This window comes from Cyanistes caeruleus, chromosome 1, assembly GCF_971803275.1.
Source record: "Cyanistes caeruleus chromosome 1, bCyaCae1.hap1.1, whole genome shotgun sequence".
In the NCBI taxonomy this organism is placed as follows: domain Eukaryota; kingdom Metazoa; phylum Chordata; class Aves; order Passeriformes; family Paridae; genus Cyanistes; species Cyanistes caeruleus.
The window spans coordinates 144,368,170-144,393,954 of NC_141701.1; the positions used below are offsets into that span (position 1 = coordinate 144,368,170).

Here is a 25,785-nt window from a genome sequence, read left to right on the forward strand (position 1 = left end):
GCTCTTTCTGCATTTTATACCAAAGAGGCTGGACCCAAGAGATTTATTTCAAAATGTTTTTGTCTTTCCTCATGATCCACAATTTTTGAAAATTCAAGCCACCATATCAAAAAGGCAAAATAATTTATTTTGGACATTTCCAGAATAATAAAGTTTCTTTGCAACTAAACATCATTTTGGTACCAGCTATCCAATTCATTAACTTTTGGTATGTTTGCACAGGTGTGCAAACTGACTGCAGTTTAGCAAGCAGTTTTGCTGATGATGGTAGGAGAGAAATAAAAGCCAGGTCACATCTCTGCTAAGGATGAAAAAGTAATGCCAATCTAGAATAATAACAAATATTAACATTTACAGAGAACAGAACTGCAACACAATGGCCAGCTTCTACACAACTGCAGCTTAAATCTGCCACAGCATGTGTGTCCATGTGAGAGTGTTATACAGGTACTGGAATAAAGCTTTTGTTCGGCAATATCCACCTACTCTCAAAATCTGTGTTACAGGTCTGTATAAATAACTTAGTAGAATATTCAATTTATAAACAGAATTTCCAAAGAAATCAAGCAGTAATTTCTCAAGCCATGACCTCATTACAAGGACAATATCCACCTAATGTATAGGTCAGTGAATGCAGCACTTTATTCATCATGTCTGTGGTAAAGACAAAATTTGATTAAACAATATGGGCTTCAGGTGCTCAATTTTCGATTTTTTCCCAGAACTTCTGGTTCTAGCTACTCACCTTTTTGAACCATGTAGTGCAAAATTTGTTCAATTAATGATGTCACATAGCTGACATCTTGTAAAACAGGCAAATACGTATTCTCAGATGAAAATACCTCAAGCATTCTCATAGGAAGTGCAACATTCAGACTGTCATCATTGCAATTCTGCAGTAGCCTATAAATGAAATTACAATTATTTAACAAGATATTTCTCGTATTTCACCACACATTCACCTTAAAGTAACTTATATCTATCTACATGGTTTCCAGATGCTGTCAGTGGTTTAGCTACATCTTTTTGATGGCATCTTTACAATAATAACTCCTGATTTTAAGAGTATCTACAAATATGGCATTCTACCTTTAAATCCTACTAAATTCTTGCTCTGAGTAATCCGAAAATTTGGAGGTTTACTGCATAAACTGGAAGAGAAGCAAAGAGTAATACATGTTTTACCAACATGTACCACTATATTACAAGTGAAGCCATGAAAGCCCCAGAGCAACACAGGCTGGGAACAGGTGCTAGGGAACATCATGTGCATAACTCACACAATACACCTTTGATTACAGACTGAAATATTAAAATTACAACCATTCCCACCCTTTTAACAAGTTACTTATGTAACAGCTACCAGTAAGCACAGAAATTCTGATGATTAAGAGCCTGTTTAGAATTCAATGTATTTTTTAGTGTGAGATGTGTATGGCCTAACCTGCCCTAACAATGTGCTTTCTTCCCCACCCATATTAAGAGCTGCAATTACAAACACAGTTTCCACTGTAGTGAAAATGTACAATTCCATTGTACACCACAGCTGTGTCCCATTGCACATGGACATTAAAGCCCACACCCAAATCTTCTTTAGTATCTCATGTCACTGTTTATCCTACATGCAAGTTTACACACTTATAACAACACAAGCTTCAGTGACTTGAATGAAACAATTTTCTAAAAATCAAGTATTTTAAAGCTCTGCAGAGTGTAATTAGTCCCTATTATTGATAAGAACAAATACATTTAATAATAATAATAATAATAATAATAATAATAATAATAATAATAATAATAATAATAATAGCTGCCAGATATTCAAGTCACCTTAACAGATTTACCTTCCTGTGATCCTCCCACTACAAATAATAAATTTAATTCTAAAGCCAATAATATAACTGCTTAATATGCCCTCAGCTCAAAATAGCGAGGAAAGGCATATTAAATGATATTAGTTTTAAAATAACATCTATCCAAAGCATATCCTTGGAACATTAGTCTACTTCAGACAATAATACCTAAACACTATCAGTTCCCACAAAAACCTGGTTTCCACAAATATTGCCAATGTTATCACCATACAAAAACAGTTAAGAACGTACTCAGGCCTATCCTAGGAGAGAATCCCTTAAGAACATGCTGAACTTGAAAGTCAACAGAGCCTAAGAACATTTGATTTGCTCTGCAAAAGAACAGGTATCCTATACCATGGCCAACAGATACTTAATATAAACAGTCCTCCACATAAAATTAATGTGCACTTAGTATTTCACTTGCTGCAAAAAGAAACAAACAAGTGCCCAGCATAGTTTCTGAACACTTTTTACATAGTAGCACACAGAAAGAAAGAAATTACCTGCAACACAGCCCCAACAGTCTTTTTATTTGGAATAAGCAAGTAAGTCTGTCTGGACCATCCAATTGCTTAACAAACTGAGAACTCTGTTTAATTAAATTTTGACACATCCATACCTGCAACAAGATATGCACAAGTTCACAGTTTATAATGACAAGTTCTATTATCTATGGCAATTCAGACAGTAATATTTCAATGCTGTTGTGGATACCTTTGGAGGACTTAAAAAACACAAGCTCAGACTGAATCATGCTCAGTTGAGAAAAAAAAATTGTTACTCATTATTAACTCCATGACCACTAGTACTAAACTTTCAAAGACAAGACTGCATTACAACACCTGTTTTTTTTGTTTTCAAACAGCCATAATTCTTTCATGTCCATTATTAACAGCCACTATGAAACATACTTATACATTAGAGAAGCTGGCAGTGACTTTGCAATTGATATGCCAGCAATATTGAACAGTGAGGAAAAAAATATCACCCTAACACCCTGGGAATGACCATGGGGCTAAGCAGAAAGACTATCTAAAAATTAAAATCCTAATAGAAGTATATTATTTTTTAAAACTTACTGTGAATAACACACATAGGATTTTTTCAAGACTTCATTTCACATACTATGTGTTGTAAAATCTAATTTTAAGTTATTGTGACTAAATGAAAATCAACAGAGTGCAGTGAAAATTGCACTTTCAAGTGAAAGACTACTTTAGAAGTGCAAGAAATGCAAGGACTATGACCAAAGTATGTAACAGTACTCACCAAACGCTTTGAATCCTCATTCTGCCTATAGAAAAAGAGTAATTGACGAACTAAAAGAGTCAAATTTGCTCCATTAGCAGTGGAAAAGGTTCCTCCAGACTGGGCCAAATTAGCACAGCGATCAAATTCACTTCTTTGGATAGAGTACTTAAAAACAAAACACGCATCAGTGTATCAGCAATGGTTATGATTTAAAACGGAGATGCAAAATTTCAGCCTCCCATCCAGTGAGATTGCAAAGTAGTAAAACAGATACAACACATTTGTTAAGAGATCAAAATATACACATATCATAGTTGAAGCCATAACTCCATTCTGTAACTCAGAAAGTACAGTTGCAACAAATCTGTTGCTTATCAAGCATTATCACATCAAACATTTTAGTCTAGTTTACTCAAATTAACAAACTTAAACAAAACTCTTTCTTAGAAAAATCTCTCCAACACCAACTTAGAACAACTTTTTGACTCAAACTACCACCTTAGCCATACTGCAAAAAAAATTAAAAGCTCCAATGGTGTGTGAAAGGCCTTAATACCTAATGTTTTTTATCCAATTTATCAGCTAAAAAAAATTGCAGGATCCCACTCAGGTCCAGTCACATCCATGCTTTGCAGAATATACATCTGTTTACTAAAATATTGAGTTTGAAATGAAAATGTCAGGAGGGAAAAAGGAACTTCCACTTTCTCAAATACTCAAAATGATTTTTCAATGAAATTATTTATTACTAGAAAGTCTAATTTTCAGCAAAATTATTTAGCATCTTTCTAATTAAATAACCAGGTACTGACTTGATGTTTTCTGTCTCTGTACCCTCTTACAAATGACTGGATTATTATTGCATTTTTCAGCCTCCGCCTTTCTTCCTGTAAAACAAAGTAAGAAAACTGAAATCAACACCACAGAACTGACTCTCATTTCTACCATTTTATCAAATATATTTGTATTCAATATGGCCTTTTAATGAAAATTATGCAGTAATGATTAGTAAAATACATTATTTTAATGTTTGTACCCGATACACATAAATCAGTGAGAATGCTTTTTATGTTTTTAAATGCAAATTTACCATTAAACATTGCAAAATAATCTGTAATACTACAGAAATCAATTAAATATTTTTTTACTTTGCATCACTTTATTGTTAATGCATTTCATTAGACAAAGTCTTAATACTATGTTAAAAAATATTGAAGGATTCATCAAATTCAGTGACACCATTCCTCTTTCTGCATAGAGCAGCAAACACTGACAACCCACTTATTTGTTTTCATTCAAATAATATAAAAGCATTATCATGGTAATTAATTCATATTAATTCATATTAATATTAGATATTAAATAAAATTAATATTATTTTTATTATTTTATAATATATATTAGATGTGGGGAAAACCATCAAAAAAAATCAGTTATTTGGAGACAGTACCTCTGTCAAAAGGATAATGAGGCTTAAAGGTCATTGTGCCCAGGAGCAAAATATAGAAATTAATAAAAATTCTTAATCTCTTTTCCAAACCAGACATATTTAGTGAATCCTTCTATGACATCTTCCTTAGTAGGTGGAAAGAGTAGCAAAAATCACCCCTTTACAATGGCTTGGAGGAACTGAAAGCCAGCTTGAGATGCTGTGGAAAGAGTTCTTGGAGGGTTCCCTGCCAACACCCTAAGCATATCCCATTACAATAAGTATCTATGGGAAATCGCTACTGTAATTATATTTCTAACAATGTCCATATGGTTTGTTAGGGAATAAAAGAGGGCAAATAAAGAGCTGTTCATGAACATAGAGCTACAAAGCTGGTTTCAACTTCTGGTTAAAGGAAAAGTACAAGGATTAAGAAACCAGCTTTAAAAAGAGATATTTTAACCAAATCAATCCTTAAACTATATTGAACCTGTAATTCTGAGGGTCACCAGGCAAAACAAAACACCAAAATGTTTTCATAAATTTAATTAAAATACTTTTGGAGAGTTCACATAAACTTCCAAGTCCCAAAACCTCGATTTCCAATTTATTGTCCTATAAAGACACATTCAACTTAAAAGCACAACCTGAACTGACCAGAGAGAACACCAGACAAAATTGCTACCCAAGGCCTAATTTATTTTTCTTGGAAAGCCTGGGTTCTTAAAGCAACTTATCTGAATAAGCAGATTCCTGAAGACTCAGACTGCCTCTAAATCATGGGTCAAAATCAAAATTTTGATAAGCCAAAGGGTATTTCTCTCTCCAAAGTTTTGACAGTAAAAGTGCAATCAGAAGAGAGTTTCAGAGAGGTGGTGTCTCTCCATAACCATAATGTAAGGCTCAACTAAAACACAGATAACGTTTCCTTCTATCTAGGTACTGATTTTATCTCAGAACACATAACTGTCTATTAGAGACTCCTAATTGCAAAGGTTTGAAGTCTGAGGTCACTGCCAAGATTCTGCTACAGGCAGTTTTAAAAAGCCATAGCTGATTTTATTCTCAGAGGAGTCATTCATTTGGGAAAAATGTGCTCCATGCCACAGCAAATCACTGAGTGCGCATGTGTACCTCCACTGAGATGAGGGTATGGCTCTGCATCAGCATTGCCAAGGAGAGAGACAGGCAAATGAATGGGTTTATGGACCACAACGAAGAACTTTTACATATGTTGTTAAGGACTTGTTGATGATAAAGCTGATTCATAACATAGAATTCTAAATAAACAGGTGAAATCCTGGTACATTCATACTTGGACTAAGTTCATAACTGCACACCCAAGTTGGAGAGAAAAGAAAGCAGTCCACTAAAACTGAGGAGCCACTGCAGAACTTGTGCTTAATCTAGCATGGGTCAAACATATCTTTAAGGGCCAAAGAGCTGTTTTCTTTGTGAGCATGAAACCTGCATAGTTATATTTTTTAATCAGTATTTAACACTAAATTTTTTTCAATTTATATGGGAGTGGTGGGGGGAAAATGACAAAATTAACATGGACTCAAATTCCATACTACTAAATTTTGGGTTCTTCATTTCAGTGCCTATTCCTCCTTTGCATTATTCCAGACTGAATTCTCCAGAGCAATAAGCTTCCATTACAAATCAGTATTAAGGCTGCTTAAAGCCTCACACATCAGCTTCTCAAAGCATTCAAGAATCACTGTTCTGATTTTTACCTTCACAGAACTGAGGCACACACTGGGGAAGTGAAGTACTAAAGGTCAGCCAAGAAACCATAGCAGAAGCAGGAACAGAAGCAAGTTTGCTGAGACCAGCCCTTAGTAGATTATGGAGAAGGTAAAATTTGCAATTTATTAGCTGAATCCTTATCTTTTCTCAACAAAGACTAGATCAAATAAACACCAAAATAGAAGGAAAATTTCCCTTTGCTTATCCACTACTTATACACTTATACCCAGTGTATGCTTATCTTCTTTTGAGATGAAAAGCACTTCTAAGCAACATCTTAAAGCACTCAAATTGTTTTGCCAAGTAAAGCACACTTTAAGACTACGCAGAACTTGCAAACTGAAAGAAAACATTGCTGAACTAAGTACGACTGCAGCAGAAGTACTTTGCACTGTAAGTGTAACACCAAAGAAAAATCCAGTGGGCAGGCAAACGCTTACAGGTTACTTTACCTCTCGTTTTCTCCTTTCTTCCTGAGTACGATGAAGGAGAGAAGCCTTTTCTTCCTATAAGACACAAATAAAGACACTACTGCATTTTCATTCAAACGTGCTTCAACAGTGTTCAGGATTTTTAATGCAGACTTCAGGGATTGCTCAAAATTCGTAACACGTAAATCACAGAGAAAAGTCGGTGTTAATCATTTTCTCAACTCACAAACACATGACATGCAGCCCTCCCAAAAGAACAGTGATGGAGGGAAGTTATGTCCTTAAGAAAAGGGACCAGCAAAGAGCAGCAAACTGTACTGATCCCTGTCCATGTTTGTGTTCTCAGCATGCCTGCAAACATCACCCATTCACAAATGGCAGAGCTGGTGCACAGTAAGGTCCCAGTCCCACCAGATCATACCAGAGGTCTGAGTGTTTTCCTTGCCTGGAAGGTACATAAATCCCTGGCCCAGGTGCACACAGCAAGCTGTGGCACATTCAGAGCAATCACATCCTCTTCCAAAGCCCCACACTTTTGTCTAGCTTGCAGAAAAGCATGAAGCTCTAATATTTACTTATCATTTTTCTCAAAGCTTGTCTAGAAAAGATGTCAAGAGAAACACAGCATAAACGGCAGGATTTTTTTCTTTTAAAATTTTGAACTCTTTACCCTAATTAAGGCTATGCATCAAAACTTTCAGGACAGTGATCTCACCAAGACAAGAACACTGAACTATTTATGAGGCCTCAAGACCCAGTATTATTACAACAACAACAAAAAAAAACCTGCTTTAGCTTTTAAACCACAAGCTTATATGAGTGATCATAGATTACAACATATAATCAAAGCTTTATCTGCAAGAGTCTCTTACTGGATGGTTCTGGGTAATTTCCAAGGAAATATACAAAATAATTCAATTTTGATGCACAGTATTCAGTTTCCACTGCAGGCAACAGGAGATGAAAGCACCCTGGCACCTTCCCAAATCCAGTCAAAAACACACAGCAGATTTAAGGAAACTATTTTCAATTTTTGACACCATGACACATATGACAACGTCGTTTTTCTCTGTATGCCCCTATAGCCCTATTAGAAGCTAAGAAATTAAAAAACACTTAAGCTGAAAATGTACTGTATTTTAATACAGAAAAATCAATTTGAAGTTGGCAAACAAAAGTTTATAAATATTCAACTACAACTGAAATAACTGCACTCAAATACTTTCAATGTCTATCAGCAGATACAAAAAAATTATAGCAAAACTCTTTTGAATTTCTTTTTTGATGATAAAGAGGAAGCAAAATCATGATTCTCTTTGTTTCTTTATGATGGAAAATACTCTAACACAGACCACCAAGAGAGTGAAAAAGAAAAAAAATTCCCACAAGAAGGTTAACCATCTTTCCTCTAAAGACAGTATTTATGGCCAAGGACACCACTAACTACAGCTATTGCCCTCTAAAGACAGGGTTTGTTCCACATGTTAAACACAGTACAAACAAACGTAAGGGAGTCCATACACAAGGATGATGTATCTCCACTCAAGCAGTACAGAAAGGCACACACAAAGACAAAACAAGGTACTAAATTAATAACCAACAAATGGCTTAAAGTTTCAGGAATTTTTCAAGAGATGATACCTGAAAGAAGCTGGCGAAATGTCCCAGTTTAGAAGTGATCATTCCGCAGACAGCACCATGTAAAGTGCATTTCTGCTTAGAAACAACATTTTGTAATTTGTCCTTACACTTCAGAGAGAATTGGAAGAAAAAGCAGAACAAAATACAGGTAAGGGAAAATAAACTGCTACGTGTGAATAGTGAATGGTATGAAAAAACACAAGCAAAGACATAAAATACAAATTATTAGTAGATAAAGGAAAATAACTGTCCAGAGGGTTTAACAGAAACAATTTCAAATCATTTGAAGAGGGAGGGAGATGTAACAGGGCAGCATATCCTTAGTGTATCACCAGCTTTTCACTAATGAAGAACTGAGTCTCTTTGTAGCAATCAGTCTTTCATCCAATCCACTCTGAAACTAACAAAAGCTTTTAGTCAGCCACATACTTGCTTTGAGTACTTGTAAAGAAAAACACCAACTTGTTAAAGTATAAATTAAATTAAATAGAAGAACTGTCCTAAGACAATAAAATATTCAGGTATGCATATCCCACCTTTAGCTAATTATTATGTGTAAAATAATACTGTTACTCATGTTCACAAGATATACACAGTTACGATACAGAGCATAACTATGACTGAAGAACACATTTAAATTAAATTCAAGAAAAATATAACCCCTTAAAGAGTTACTAAAGCAAGCTGGAATACAATGTCTCTGCATAAATTAAAAAGTAACCATGCATGTGCAAAAGAAAACAAACCTGCAGTAGGAAAGAGATGAAAAAACCATGAAATAATCTTCCAATACAAAGGGCATGCTATCAAAATAAATTCTTAAAGAGTGGTAACTGCAGTCACCTCTGAAACCCTCCCTGAACCGGCCTGTGACAACCAGCACTGTGAAAAGGAGCCAGACTCAGTAGCTGTTTTTCTGTGGTTGGTTGTGAATGACAACGCACGTTTGACAACTCCCACCCAGAGTCTCCTGACTGCTGCCAGCAACAGCAGCAGCTCCAGCACCTCTCCTGCTGCCAACAGGTAGGGCTCCCCACAGTAGGAGATGGAACTCCCAAAAATCACACCAGGCTCACTCCTATTCCCCACCTTCCTTGATCCTGTGCTGCTCATGCCACAGTCTTTCTCCACCTGCCAGACAGGCACACACACATCAGGTGCTGAGTCTTCCTTTCAAGGTAGGCAGGCAGACAAGGTAAGGGGAACAAAGCATGAGCTTCTCCTGACTCTGCCACCCCTACCTTAAAAAGAGTGAAAAGCCATTCCCTGAATCATAGTCCTGACTTTTTATGATGTGGTCTTCCTTCCTTCAGGGCTTGCCCTCCCAAGTACAGAACAGGAACAGACCTTCCATGTGTTTATTCATACAATGTGGGAGACATGTGGCAGTCCTTATCCCGCCTGATGCTTTCTCCAACAGAGAAAAGACAGCCGACCTTCTGCTCTAGCATGTGAGCTGCAGCACCATGAAAACCCAATTTGAGAAGTTTTCTGCGAGGCACGGCAAAAGAAACAAGAAAGCAGAGAAAGCCTATGTGACAGCGATACAGTGTGACATTACAGATGATGACTCAAAGTGTAAGTCAGAAGCAAGAAAGAGGTGCAAATAGGGAAGCAGATAGAAGACAGTACCCAGAGAGGGAAACGTGTGAGTGCCACCAAAGAAATTTTGAGTAACATGTGAAATGTAAATTTGCAGATGGGGATAATGTACACTTCCGTGTATTGCGCTATTCAGCACAGCAAAGTTCTGGTGGCAGAACTGCCACAAGGCAGCAGCTGAGATCAGCCACATCTGACAGTGAAACGATGTCAATGTCAGTGCTTCAAAAACAGCAGTTCAATCCATAATGAAAAAAAAAAATAAATTTGAATTAAAGTTGTTTTCTTATCCTTGTTTTGCTGATATTCACCCTGTGGTTGCAAAAGTATATTTGCACAACTCCTAGCTTTCACATATCCTAGACAAAGACTGAATAAGGTACACAAATACAGAAACTATTATTCTTTTCCTTCTGCATTTGAACACTTTGTCTTGAAAGAAATAAACTTTCAGCCCTCTTGGCTCGAAATCCAGATTCAGAAAAACAAAATGTATATAATCAAATCCTTTTCAACATCTTAATATTTTATGTCTCTTATAATATGAAATTGAACATTCCTGGACAGCTATGTTAATCAAGCTACCATATAGCAAATAAATTTAAAATCTAAATATGCCCAGATGCAAAGATGAAACTGAATAATTATTTTCAGGTACTAGCTAAACACTGATATTTAAAAAAATTAATAATAACACAGTGAAGCAAAAAAAATAATTCATTCATGTTTGATGCTTCTTTATAAATTAATAGGGTTTATTTTGGTTAGTAGCTGAGAATGTTTTGAATTTCACATTACAAGAGATCATGCAAAGAACAATGCATGACTTTTTATGAAATTTTCTTTAAAAAACAAATAAACACTTCATCTTTTAGTTTTTGGAGACAATTATAAAAACTTGCATGGTCTTCATCTACAAATTCCAGGAACCTGAATCTTTTTTCTTCCCTTAAAATGAGGAACACAACTTTACAGCTGAATTTAACTTGAACCACATAAAAATCAGTACCCAAATTCCCAAAACAAATGAAGTGACCTAAGCAATTAATGGAATAAAATTCCTTTCAATGAAGTATTCAGTAACTCCAGCAAATAAATGGAAAATTTTCTAACATTTATTTTTACAGAACAAATGTGGCCACTGGGAGATAACCCCCACCTTCTCAACAATGCTTCTATTTCCTGAAATTATTTTAGACAAGATGAACTCTAATTGGTTTTTTTTTTTTAAATCTGAATAGTAAAAGACATTTGCATTTTAAAAGGCTTACAGTGTCTTGAAATGAACCGCAATAATTTAAATTCCATTGAACATGTCTGAGTATGTTCAGCAGCATGAAATATTTTGCTTTTAACCAGTTTGTGATTCTTCTTAATAATGATGTAAATAATCAGAGCTATGTTTATATGTAGAGCAGACAATCTTGCAGAAGAAGGGAGTTTGATCTTTGCCCAGGAGGAGGCATTTGACCTGGCAAAGCCTGGCCTTGCTGAAGTCAATGTCACAATGCTTACTAGAAAACACCTCGGCATTTTAGCTGAAATCTACCGTGGGATGTAGGGAGGATCTGGAACCTCTTCTATCTTGGTACCCACAAAACCACACAGGGTGGAAACAGAATTTGACTGGAGGCTCTAGAGGCCAACTGAAATACGAGAAAGTTGCTTTTACATTTATGCTCAGTTTGTCCCTGTCAAGATTTTTAAGATGAATATTGTACACAGAGCTGTCAGTGAGCATTTCTAGTGGAAGGTGTCCCTGCCCCTGACAGGGTGGTTTGGACTGGGTAATCTTTAAGGTCCCTTCCAGCCCCAACCATTCTGTGACTCATCATTTTCTCAGGAACAAGGAGGGATAATGTATTTATAAAAGCAGAAACTTTTTGTTTTGAATGTAAAAAAATAGCATGTAACTGAAAACAACAGCGTAATCACTGCTGTCAGCTAACTACAACTCCATCTGTTGTAGTTTGCTTTCAAATGAGAATTTCAAATGTTACAGAGAGAAAAAAATGCCTAGGAATAAAGGATGCACTAACTGTGCAGTTTCCTACTGACAGGCAGTCATTATTTTACAACATGATGGTCTGCCCATACTTGCATGCCACAGATCTGAAATTCTGAGAGTATTTCAAGACTTATGCTGTGACACTGCAAGATTTTGGCTGACTCAGAATGAGTATGTACCTGCACACAGAGCTACGTGCGTGCCCATGCGATGGAACAAAGCTCTTAGGGAGCAAAGCACTGCAATTCTTTTCTACCATTCAAAAATAAACACTCAATTTGTAATTCCAATCTAGAATTCCCATGCTATAAATCCTTAGCATCATTTAACTTCATTTATGGCATGGTGTAGGGTCAAATAAGTTATAATAAATTAAAAATTTTTCCTTCCTAGAATTATTAACTATTTTCCTCAATCAATCAATCAAACAGTAAGAGATAAACAAAACTGTTTTTTAACTGTCCAATCAATACTTACACCCTACAGGTATCTACCACAACAACTAATCCAAACATGGTAGATCTCTCAATACACTGGCAATTTTACAGCCTAATGTTTGTAAAATTATAATTTCAGTTCCACAAGAAGTTATTTCATGTGCAGAACACAGACAACAAAGAGCAAACAAAGTGCTTCTGGAGTTCTACCTCTGCAGTTCAGCTGAAAGCAGGGGAAAATATAAACAAGAATCTAATATTTAATGTTACGCTATTAATTTAAGAAAGCAAATCAGTAACTACTAAATTAAAATATAAAAAACTTTGTAAATTGAAGATCTCTGATTAGTAAAAATGTCCATATTAAAAGAAATTACTGAGACTTTTTAAAATACAGTTGGAGTCATCAATATTTGCTCATTAGCTCATTAAGCTTCTACGTCTTCCACAAAAAAGCCAAAGATCAAAAAGAACCCCAAACTCAATTGTTTTCACTTTCATGACAGTGCTAATTCATCTGTATTATAAATTCTGAAAAAGGAGAGGGTTTTTAAAATCATCTCATAATACATTATAATTTAAAAATATTTCAAACAGTCTTAGGATTTGTAAAAGCATAGTTTAAATAGCTCAAATGATACTATACATTTGACTTAACATTCTTTCACCCATTTTTCCTGTTAGACTTCCAAGGTCATTTATATGTTTTACAACATGATCAACAATGTGGAGCCCCACAATGTGGAGCCCCTTATACATCTCAGCACTGGCCTGGGGATCCCCTACATGGATGTAGTAAAGCATTGCTACCTCAGATTTTTTTTAATACTACTGAAATTAATGAAGTAACACTAGGCTTGACTGTCCCAAATCAGTCTGATGCAGCTCAACCAATTTTGTGCTGTGTTGAATGTCATGCTACAATCAGTGAAAGCTGCCAGCTGTCCCCAGAAGGCGTGGTGATACTCCACCTAGCAGAAATATGTTCACTGCACGGGACATAGGGGATGGGCTGGGAAGCAGCCAGGTGAAGGGACCATCTGCTCCAGTCCCTTGCACAGTTGGGTTGTGAGGCCAATCTGAGCTACACCCCAAGCCATCCACAGCTCTGCATTTCCTGCCTAACACACCACAGACTCTGCAGCCACAGCCTTCCAGTCAACAATTACTGTACTAAATGTCCATGAGTAACTCAAGACATTCCCGTATTGAACTCCAATAACAGCATCCATTTTTGGAGGGTACTTTACTTAGGAAGCACAAAAATATTGTATTGTAATTGTAACTGGTTTGCCAGTTACAATTAAACTAAATTTGAAAATTTCTTTTGAAGAGTCTCATAAAGCAAAGAACCATGTTTTAAACATGACAATAAACTACCCCAAAAATAAAAATAAATAAATAAACTCCTCTAAAATTAGCTTGTCACAGTGTAAATAAAATTCTGTATCTACAACCTAAAACACAGGGCCAACAGTCCAGATGAATCAGCAGATTCTTGAAAGTAGGTATGGAAGAAAAAGCCCAAGCCTTGACAATACCACTGACAATTTCACACTTTTGTACAATGTATTATCATAATGCTACAGTAATATTCTGAAAGGATTACTCACTGAGATAGTAATTTTGAGAACATTAATTTGCAGCCTGTGACTAGAACAAAAACAAGTGGTGCTTGATATGGGTGGACTGAAGTGCCTTTCAAGAGCATACACAATTCAGACCACAACACACGAATATAAAATGCCAACAGTGCAAAAACAGACCCAAAGCTGTCTTTGTAATTCAAAAATGCTATACAAGCTAGTGATGAGAAGGCACACTAGATTCAGTGCCTGTCACAATTATGCAAGTACCCAATTTTACTTCTATCATTGTGCTTCCACTGATAGAACTTACTGAAGTCAGTCCCTTGTGAGGCCTAAGGGAACACTACATGGCAGTGCCAGACAGGTGTCAATACATGTGAACCGTGACCGACACACTTACTGTTTGCACCTGCAGCTCCATCAGCAAAACCACACTTTTAATAGTGTTGCTGATCACTATTTTGGTGTAGTTATACTCACATCAGACTCCACTGGCATCTTTAGCACTGACTGGCTCCTCAAACAAGCGTCCCCATGTCTGAACAGGGGGGGTTGTCATTGCTCTGCAGTGGTGCAACCACATTTGGGATATTTCCCCAAACTGGGTACAGTTATTCTTAAGCAGCCTGCATGGCCCCAGTGTTTCTGTGCCTTCTACCATGTGCCTTCTACCAAAGGAATCACAATAGGCAGCACTAAGTATCCAGCTAGCTACCGAAAGCATAGCAGAGGTACAGTGTTGGATCTTTCTAAAATTATACACCTTTTGAGAGGGCAAAGGCATCTGTCAAAAAAATGAGGGTTTTTTGTATATGTACCAAAAGCTGAAAGAAAATAATTTATAATTCAGCTTTCTGTAAAAATGAAGCCAATACATATGAGAAACATGACCCCAAGGAGCCTATGATGTGAAATAATGAGAAACTCACGTGATGCCTAATTCAGGCTTACAGAATTAGAAACAGAAACCAGACAAAGTTAAAAGACAACAGCAGATCTATTTACTGAAGGGCCTTCAGGTACATTAAGGGCAGATGAAGCCTCCCCAGGGGGCTACACCCAAAATGGATGATGGTCATGAGTTTTTCAGACAGATATAAGTTTGGTCTATTTACATATTAGGCGTTAATCCTCCAATTACAGCTTCAAGTAATAAAGTCATGTTCCCCCTAGTTTGTTACCCCCATGGAAATCACTTTTGTTTATACTTTTCAGGGCCTGAGGCTCTAGGGTGTCCTTCAATAACAGGCCCAGAGGGATTATTCTGTCTAACCAAAATGTAAAGACAGTTATATGGGGTTTAGAGCTATGCACTAATGCTGTATAGGATTTGAAAAAATATAAGAGCTAAAATCTTAAGGCATCACATGGAACCCACTTAAACACTTGCCACAGCAATCTCTGTTGTAGTATGTCTTCACAGAAATTCAGGTAAACCGCATTTAGTAGTTTTTACTACTGTTTAAATAAATTCTTTCATTAGTACTGTACACAGCTTCTGAAAACAAGCAGCTATTTCAAGGACACTCTAGGATGTCTATGTAACCCTGATGCCCAAAGCTGCGTGTAACTGATTTGCACTGATGCAGCACAAGCACTTCAGTGATCTAATGTAAAATCACAAAATCTGTGCACCAGTCAGCATCAATCTCATCATGAGCCACAACCTCTACTGCACAGAGTGAAGGTTATGCATCAATTTCAGCTTCCAGTCCTTTACATGCTAATATTTGCCCTTGGAAATTTATGCCTGCATAACATTAATAAATTTGTCCCATATAATTAAAATAGACATAATTCTGATACATTTTCATGAATTGTTAAGTGTAAAATAAGATGGTATGACAGTTGTTTACTTCCTTAGGAGGCAACATGTTCAGCAAGAAACACTATGAGCAAGTCAGGGTCAAAAGTTGCAAAGTAGCTGAAGTGTACAGCTGAGGACCAGGGCATGTTCTGCCAACTCCTACTTAAGCTGGGGAGTATTTATGGCATTTTGACTCATGTAATGCCACTTTACATGGCCTAATGAAAAGAAATGTCTTAAGATAAACTGAAGGTGAATCACAGGAAAAGCTGCATAATCTAAATACAGTTCTGTAAGTAACCTCTTCAGATTAAGTCAATATGCCCAAATGCAAACTTCACTGTGATTTTAGTATCACATACTGCAGTATTTTTGCTCACTTCCTCATTGTACTGCCAAACCTTAAAGGTTTCCAAGAATCAAACTTGCTTTTAGTGCACAGTAATAAAAACTTAAACACTTTTTACCCCATTAAAATTCAAAAACACTAATGGAAACACTCATCAGCTTCCCACACAGTTATCTCCAATGACAACGGGGAGACACAGTATTTTCACAGTGAATTAAAGTGACCCCTACAGATCAGGCTGCTTCTAAAAACACTTTGTCCTTTCTGTCATTCTTCCAAAGTCCTGTGCCCTTCAGTGCTCGAACTAAACATTTCTTACCACGTTAAATCAGCAAGATCTGAATAAATCGTTCTGCTTCTTTCCCATCAATAAACACAAGAAGATCAAATAGTCTGATACAGCTGACAGTTAACTGCTACTCACCCTGCGCACGACAAATTGACTGAACCTAAACTTGACAGAGACCAACCCGGCAGCCCCGGCTCACGTGGATAAGCCTCCCCCAGAAATTCGGGCTGTCTGAGGCTGTGTGTGTCCCACATCCCTCCGGCGAGGCAGGTCCACGCCAGACATTCCCTCTGGAGGGAAACGACAGAAGGTCTCCCGAGTCCTCTCCCTAGGGAAGACCTGGAGAGCGACTGCTCGGGAGGTGCCACCGGCCACGGCACCGGGATCGATCGATTGCCTGCCGGGGGACGAGCCAAGGAGACATTTCCTCGCTTCCCACAATTCTTACTACACTACAAGCCTGGGATTGTGTGGCCTGATTATACAAAAAATAATAACAGAGAGGCACGGAGATCAGAGATAAACACATCATCAGGAGGGGAGGGTTTTTCCCCTCGATTAAACCTTAGTCATCGCTGCTCCCATTTCTGAAGGCCCGACGGTAAAAGCACCGATAACAGGGCGGGGGACGGCGGAACCGACACAGATACGGGTGGGCGCCGCTCCTTACCTTCCTGCTCGCTCCTCCGAGGGACACCTTGGGCCTTGTTTTGAAATCCCCTTCAAAGCTGAACATGTTTACAGCTTATCCCATGGGGAGCGGGGCCCGGCCGGCCGGCAGGGCGAGCGGAGGGGCCGCACGAACCCCCCGGGCTGGCGCCCCGCGGCCCGCCCGCCCCCGCGGGGCTGCTCCCCCGTCCCCCGCCTTCCCCGCGGCCTTCGCTGTCCCGGTCGCCCTCTTCCTGACCGGCGGCCACGGCGGAGCGTAGTGGGAGGAGGGAGAAGGAGGAGGAGGGAGCGGAGGAGGGGGCAGAGGGAGCGCTCGCGCCGGCCGCGCAGAGAAGATGGCGGCCGCCCGCCGCCCGCCGGGCGCGCTCCCGACACACGGCCGCGCCCGCCGCCCCGCCCCCGGCCCGCGCCGGCCCTCAGCGGCGCCGGCTGGCCCGGCTGGCCCGGCCGGCTGGGCGGGCTGTCTCGGCTGCCGGTGTTCCACGGGAAACTTCCCTGATTCGGGCTCCACGGGAGCTGCCTGCGGGTGGGCAGGGGCGGCTGGGGCTGGACTGCGCTGTGGTGCCGCATCCTGCCCCGGCTGCGCTGGGGGCGAGAACCGAGCTGAGGGTGCAGCCGGGCTTTGGCATAGGGCTGCCCCCCTCAGCGTCTTTTGGCTATGGGAACACGTTTGTTGCACACACACACACGCATGTAAATATATATATATATGTGTGTGTGTGTGTGTGTGTGTATATATGTATATATGTATATATGTGAATATGTGTGTATATATATATGTAATTTTTACTTTTAGTAGCAAAAACATATCACAGAGTAAATAAGGTTGAAAAAGCCCCCCCGAGATCATAGAGTCGAATTTTTGACCAAACACCTCCATCAAGTGCCACATCTAGTTCTTAAACAACTCTAGGGACGGTGATTCCACCTCCCTAGGCAGCCCGTTCCAATGTTTAATCACCCTTTTTTGTGAAAAAATCCTATTGTCCAAGCTGAACATCCCCTGGTGTAAGTTGAGGCCAGTTCCTGTCGTCCTGTGTTAAGAGTAGGTACCCAACCCTTCCTGGCCACAGCTTCCTTTCAGGGAGTTGTAGGGAGAGGGATGAGGTCCTCCCCGAGCCTCCTCTTCTCCAGGAAGAGATGGGCATGTGATGGACATGGCCCCATTGCAGAGACTTCATGATCAGGGTGAAGACTGGATACTGAACACACCAATACAGGCTTCTGTCTAGTCCTGACAATACATACATGAAAATACACCCAAAAATCCATGACAGAAGTTTGCTCAGCAATGGGACCTCAGCTGATGAGGAGTGGAAAAAGGCTGTAATGTAAAAGCACCAGATCTGGATGGTGAAACTACACCTGAAGTTGCTTTACATTTCTTAGCCCATTCTTCATTTTTTCAACAGTGACTGCATTCCTCCAAATACAAAAGTGGCAACAGCAGTAACAAAAAGCAGTTACTCGATCTGAAGCTCAAGGTGGTAAATAAATATAAGTGGCCAAATCCAGCTTTCATTCCCTTCAGTGGAAATCTGATTTCACAAGCTCTAGCTCATGAATTCTCACATCAGCATATTACAACAAACAAATGGCAAGCACCCATGTCAGGAGAGGATGTATGCGCTTTGCGGTTGTTCATACCAAGAGCACAATGCTCTTTAACTGCTGTAACTGTAAGTTGATTGGCAAATGAAATATTTATTCAGATTTTATTGGATTTGGATGATTCAGAAGAGCCTAGATTTTAAAATTTCAGACTTTTTGTATGGGAATGCGTGCTTGGCAAGAGTAAGCATCAACCTGGGATTTCCCCAGATAACATTGTCTCAGTGTAAGCAAGCCTGGCTGCCTTAAATACTGTTTACAAATGCAGATGGGGTTTAGGGTATTGTGAAATACCACTCAAATGTTTGTTCATAGTTTCAACACATTGCATTGCTGATGAAATATCCCACCACTCTGTATTGAAGTACATAGTAAGTTTTTTTTCCAAACATGACAAGATTCTTTCCAATTTGATAAACTTTGTAAGTCTCCTACAAAAAAGGACGAGTCTAGGTGGCCCTAGCAGTTAATCAATTTTGATTAGCACAGAATCAGTCTGTTAGGTCATGAGTTTGTGCCATCTTTATCAGTAGCAAAGACAACTTAGTGATTCAATCCCTCCTCATGTAAGAAGCCAAAGAAACATGAAACTACAGAGAGCAGAGTTTCTTTGAAGTAGGGTTTTCACTGATACACATTTGACACGTTCCAGCTTCAGTGTCAGAAGGACACAAGGTCTTCTTCTGACCCTGGCCATTACCTTCTGCAGAAGTGGTTGGTAAATTACACAGGCCCAGCTTTTGAGCATCTGAGAAGTCTTGATGATTTCTGGCATTCTCAGCACAGGAAGGACATTAACATGCTGGATTGAGTCCAGAGGAGGCCACCAAGATGATTAGAGGGATGGAGCACCTCTCCTATGAGGAAAGGTTGGAAAAACTGGGGTTGTTCAGCCTGGAGAAGAGAAGGCTTTGAAGTGACCTCCTTGTGTTCCAGTACCTGAAGGGAGCCTACAAGAAAGTTGGAAGGAAAATTTTTACAATGGAATGTAGTGACAGGACAACCAAAAATAGTAGGTACTGATTAGATATTAGAAGGAAATTTTTGCTGTGAGGGTGATGAGCACTGGCACAGGTTACCCAGAGAAGTTGCAGATGCCCTGTCCCTGGAAGTGTTCAAATACAGTCTGGATGGGGCTCCAAGCAACCTGGTCTAGTGGGAGGTGTCCCTATCCATGGCAGGCAGATTGGAACTGGATGATCTTTAAGGTCCCTTCCAACACAAAAGCCATCCTGTGATTCTGTGATTTGCCCTCAAGGCCATGACTGGTTTAATATTCTCAGGGAGCAGCAAGAACAGGTTGTTCCATGAAAGAAGCAAAGTGGATGCCCCCAGCGTGACCCCAGCATAGGCCATGCCCTCCCAGGTCAGAACATAATTCCACAGGATCCAGAGAGAGAGGGCAGAGCCTGGCAGTGGTTACACAGGATTCACTGACAGCCCCAGGCAGGGTGAGTGGGCAAGTCCTGAGAGGCCAGAAAGTGGTGTAGGTCCACAGTTCCTCCAGGAGGAAGGGCTGGAGACAGGTACACCTGAGCTTGGATGGACCGATGAGCAGTGGGGTGAGTGCAGGCCCCAGATGAAGCTGTTCAGGTCAATACAGGGCCCTGACAAACACATACTCAAGGATATAGGAGTACTGCTCTTGTGTGTGTGCTGTATTAACCCACCCGCCTCACCTGCTCCAATCTTTCCCTCTCATCTCTTTATTGCACATTCCACAAGACTTTGTGTTCTCCTAGTCACAGTTCTGTGCCCTGTGACTGCCTCTGCACACATGTGTACACACTGGTCCCAGGTACAGGTGGCTTGGTCCAGTTGTTTATCAGACACAGTCTATTTAAAATATGTCATCTTTTAATGACATCTTTAACATCCTTCAGTATTTTCTTCACTCCCTGAAATCAAGTTTCCCAAGTGTGTGCAAATACCATTTTTTTCTTGTAAATGCACACCACAGAAATTAAAACAGCAACACAAAGACAGTCACAGTTGTAGAAAACATGGGTAAAGTGTGACCACATTACAGAGAAACTTATCTATAGAGTGTCTCCAGGGCCTGCTTCTAGGTACCTACCTAGGGACAGGAAAAATCTGTGGTGCCCATATGGCTGTTGTAAGATTCTCCTTTTTCACTGTGAGTGGCTCAGAGCAAAGCCATCTTCTAGAAGTCTCCTGCTGACACTTCTGAATGTCTCTTGTTGAGCAGAAAAAAAAGAGGAATGAAGATTTGGTGGGTAGCAATAATAGCAAGAAAAATCGTTCCTTCCCAACAGTGACAAAGATCTTGAGTTGTTGTGTTGGGTGCCAAGGATAACATTACTGAGGTGACTTATGAACTTTTAAAATTATGAGCTCCTGGTACCTTAATGTAAGTATCAGTACAGTCTGTCTCTGTCAGGGAGATTTCTTTTATTTTTGTAAATGCTCTTTCTACATACTAAAACAAATCAATGGCACTTAAATTTTAGAAGGAAAATAAATATTACACATGTTTTACCCTTTTAATGAACACAGTTTTATATCTACAATCTTTTTTCTATTCTCAGACTATCCCCAAACAATTTAAGTTCTGATGCATTGTCCTTTGGGCCTCATTCTGTACACACATTCCTGATTTAAACAGGGTAAACAATCAAGATTGCATTTGGCAATTGCTAAGTTCTGTAGGGTATGATGGCCAAATTGTCAGCACCTTACCATTACTTTCCATTCCCTATGCAATTATAATAAGGTGTCCTAAACTTTTTTGCTGACTTGCTGAACTCAGATGAAAATCTAAGATGTACTGACAGCGCCTCATTATGTGCTACACTATTTCCCAAGGTACAGAAAGATTTTTTTTTACAGGAGTGCATAAAAATGAACAGTAAATAAGTTAGAAATGCTTTAATTTACAGGAGATGAGGCTTGAGATTAGTCCAAATGCTGTGATAGGCCAATATTTGATTTTTAGTAATGCTTTTAGTAAGGTTTGCTACGATATGGAATGACAGTGGGAGGTAATTTTTTTTTTTTAATTTATTTACTCAGGGTAAAACACTGAAAATTAAATCTACTCTATCAGAGAAGATACTGGCAAGACTGTAATGTAAAAAGCACTTCACTTAAGCACTTCCTTTAGTTAAACCTGAATGCCAATAGACACTGCCAAGGAATGAAGACATTTTATTTAAAATTACACTGGCAAGAAACCATCAAATTATCCTTAACATTTTCATTAAATTGAGATACAGATATAGTTAGGATAGTAAATCTTTTCAATACAAGGAGTTTATTCCTGAGCCAAGGCCAGATTCAGCAGTAATTGTAGGAACTATTAAGACCTGAAGGCTCATCTACATTACCAAAACAACTGTTCAAGGCTTTGGCCCAGTTTTGAAAAATGGACAGGCTCCATCCTGTACTACAAAGCTAATCACATCAGCAAACTACAGTGATGCATTTGGATTCCAGTCTTGGGCTGCCATTCCATGTTTTCTTGGCTTGGTTCAGTGAGATTTTGGGGGTTTCAGTTAGAAATTTACAAATATCTATTTGTTGCCTGCTGTCTCTACTCTTAAGGATGTAAAAAAGTCAAACAAGTGCTACCTTTCTCAGTATTGACACCTTATTCCTCTAAAGGCATGTTGAGCTGAAGAGATGAGGAACCTTATGTTCACAGTTTCTAAAATGAAAAATGTTATTAGCCTATGGTCTCAGATTGTTTATAACATTTACATAACAAAATTCCACCCCAGAGGTGCCTACATTTCTCTCACATCTTTTGATGGAGCAAGATCATTTATTTTCAGAATCCAGTCTTCTGAGGAGCACTGGGGGTAAGGGCACATTATAGTTTTAGAGCTATAGTTGTGAGACATTATTATGTTATTTGGCAAATGTTAGTTAACCATAAATCCTATTTCCTTTTCTGGGATTTAAAAATATAAACAAATTTAATTTGAATACTATTGCTGCAAAGATGTTCAGCTAAATAGTAAAGATTAGGATCATCTTTTTCAAGTCTGCCTAAAACTGAACTATTTATTTTAATAGGAATGCAACATTCAGGATTCTTACATATCATTGAAAGTCCAATTTTAAAGAATAATTACCCTCAAGTGAACACAAACATAACTTCATATTTACCTTACTATCTTTGGCTCACCTTTGATACACCTGGAAGCTTTCCCTAAACATAAGCACTATAAAAATTGGCATTCCAAGCAATTCCAACATGTTGATTTTATCTTGAGAGAAACATGTGTGCTATGGGTGAGTACACATCTAGCTGTTGTTAAAACATGTTCCATTTAATTTCCTATTTAAATTGGTTTGAGTATTTTCACCCTCCCTTGGTGCCCGTGTAAACAAGAACCTTGTCGAAGTCAAATCTTTCATGTGGTTTGAGAAAAACCAGACCAGATTATTTCTTTAAATTAGGTCACCTGAGCTTCCCTGAGATCCAGAAAAGCAGATACACACACGCATTCGTACATGTGCATGTATTGATACAAGGATTTATGGATCTGTTTTCATGCAGGAATACACAAAATACTTCAAAGAGGTCCTTCATAAGAAATTACTCATAATTACAAATGTTAACAGTCTTGAATGTCTGAAGAAGATCCCAGTACACCCCAACCTTTGTTCATTAAGTATGAATACACAGATGGGTTATTTGTTGCACAAGGCCTGGGCTCCTGTAACAGTTAAAAAAAATTAAAACACCTGTCAGTACCATGTCCACTCAGAAATTTTCCTAAAAATTTTCCTAAAAGATTTTCCCTAACCAGTTCTTATGAGGTAGAAGTGGTCTTCATCTGGAAGCAGCTTGAAATTAAAAGCAGCCAGTAAATTCATATTCTGAAGACTTGTTCAAAAGGTATTTAAGGGACACAAATTATGATCTGGCAGAAAATAATTACAAGAAAGAAAAAAACCCAAAAAAATGGAACAAACAAACAAACAAACAAAACCCCAAACACAATAGTATTCTGATATTTAAAATTACTCTGGAGAATTTACTACAGCTAGCTGTGAGATCCTGAAAAATTGTTCTGATTTACATATGTGTATCATTCAAGTTATTCAGATTAATTTTCTGCATGGGTGTTTTAGCTTAATCCTATATGAGCTGTATAGGTTCTTCTCTAATTTTAGATTTTGCATGGCTCAGATCCATTCATTTAGGTTTGCCATTGATAAAAATGAGCAAGGGTACACAGAATTCAGTAGGAGTAAAGATGGTTTATGCTGCCTTAGAATAAAGTTCCTGAATTTTACTCTTACCAACTCCTATATTTCTTTATACATGACCTCAGTGTAATCTAATTTTAGCTGTCTAAATATTAGGCATCTGGTCTAACCTCTTCATCTAGACGTCTCCACACAGACAGTCACTTCCTTCCTCTTCTAAACTCCTCCCTTATACAGGGTTCAGGTTGCTGGATGTGCTGATTGACTGATGTGCTGATAAAGTTCATTATGAGGCTGGGTACTTGCCATGTGCAAGGCTGAAGTTAGCTGGAGTCAGTTCACTTTCCATGCAACTGAAAACAAGCCAGTAAAGAAAATAAAGAAATAAGGAAAATAAAACAATAAAGAAAAAGTTTATCCTTTATCTTTAAAGTAGGAGCAATGATGCTTAGGCACTTCTAAACATTTTAAGACCTAAATGACAAATGAGCAATAAAATTATTCAGGATTATTATTAGTGTCACAGAAGGATGTTGAGAAAAGTGTCAGACACTGCTGAATAATTCTCATTTTGCCAATTCTAAGGACTGTAGTTAACATCTACTCTAGAAAAAGACACAGAAATGACATTTTTCTTTTGATCTCTTCCGGTAAATTTGGATTTTCAAAGTGCCATTAGGAAGAGATGAAGGTGCCACAGGATTCAGGGGATGTAGTTTAAATGCCAAGTGCTTTCACTAACCTGGACTCCTCAGGGCAAGAAAGATTTTGAAATACTGGAGGAAATCATCAGAGGACTGACAACTCAATGAGGGACTGGACTGTATGATACAAAGAGAGGCTGAAAGGATTTGGTTTGTTCAGCCTTGAGATCAGAAGCTGAAGGAAAGACCTCTCTGCATTTTTATTACCATCTAATTGGAGTGTATGGTGAAGGTGGAACCAAAATCATCTTGAGGACACAAGTTGCAAGGTCACAACAATGAGGGAATTTAGATTATTTTCAGCTAGATACTAGGAAGAAACTTTTCATGCTGCTGGTGGTGAAACATTCTGGATGGGATCCAGAGAGATACCTTGTGAAACATCCATGCTTAGGGACATTCAAACCTATACTGCACAGTGTGCTGAGCTATCTGTTGTCCTGCTTTGTCCACAGGTCCCTTCCAGCCCCAGCTCTTCTCTCACTGTGACTAAGTTCACCAAACTAATGGCTATGGTGTGGTTGTTTGCATCTCATCTGGTTGTTCTGGGCTCCTTTTGGGATCAGTTGTGACTCTTCCAGTGCCATCCTCACAATGAGACTCACCTGTCTGTGGTCAGGATTATTGTTCTATTGCTGAGTTCTTTCTGATGACAAAGGGGTGTCTCCTCTAAGCCACAACTTGGTCATATCAGTCCCACACTCTTCAGCTCTCTTTCACATTTGAAAGCAGAGAAACTCCTATCTTAATACTTTTTTGGAGGAACAGTTTTGTTAATATTTGACTCACACTGAGAGTCTGTGGTGTTGGCTGCTGTGTATGGAAAGAGAAGAAAGAAATGAAGCCTTCCAGATGATGACAGCACAGTGGCTCCCTCCTCCCCTAAGCAATGCCAACAATAATTTTAAATCAGCCTTTTATCTTCAAATGTATTTCAGAGCCACTTCACAGTGAGAAGAGCTTCTTAACATATGAACTTTCAGAAGGGTGGGTTGAAGAAAATATGGAGCTTTCCTTTAAACAATTAGAGCCCACTTTGCTAATCAATTTTTGTCAGGCGCCTAGAAACATTTTTCATTATCAGATTCCAAATTGTCTTAAACAGTACGAACTAATGAACTTTTATCAGTCCAGTTTGGGGCACTCTGATACATTCCTGCTCAAATTAAATAAATCACA

The 25,785-nt window shown here is 38.7% G+C and overlaps 1 protein-coding gene and 1 long non-coding RNA gene across 3 annotated transcripts in view; one reads left to right on the forward strand and one right to left on the reverse strand.

Annotated features, from left to right (window-relative positions):
- Positions 1-17,447, reverse strand: part of UBE3C (ubiquitin protein ligase E3C) — a 71,696-nt gene extending 54,249 nt beyond the window's left edge. For both annotated transcript variants that reach the window (XR_002862259.2, XM_023921917.2), the window contains exons 1-6: positions 17,112-17,447; positions 6,741-6,794; positions 3,920-3,994; positions 3,126-3,272; positions 2,360-2,475; positions 746-903 (exon numbers count right to left, since the gene is read on the reverse strand). Coding sequence is in view for 1 of the 2 variants with exons in the window: in XM_023921917.2 (XP_023777685.1) it covers positions 746-903; positions 2,360-2,475; positions 3,126-3,272; positions 3,920-3,994; positions 6,741-6,794; positions 17,112-17,177 (616 nt within the window). In the remaining variant the exon portion in view is untranslated. The remainder of the gene's footprint in view (positions 1-745; positions 904-2,359; positions 2,476-3,125; positions 3,273-3,919; positions 3,995-6,740; positions 6,795-17,111) is intronic.
- On the forward strand, positions 9,847-10,243 carry LOC111925468 (uncharacterized). Its single transcript, XR_002862262.2, has 2 exons — positions 9,847-9,938; positions 10,060-10,243. It is a non-coding gene; the product is annotated as an uncharacterized LOC111925468 (long non-coding RNA).
- Positions 17,448-25,785: the final 8,338 nt, after the last annotated feature.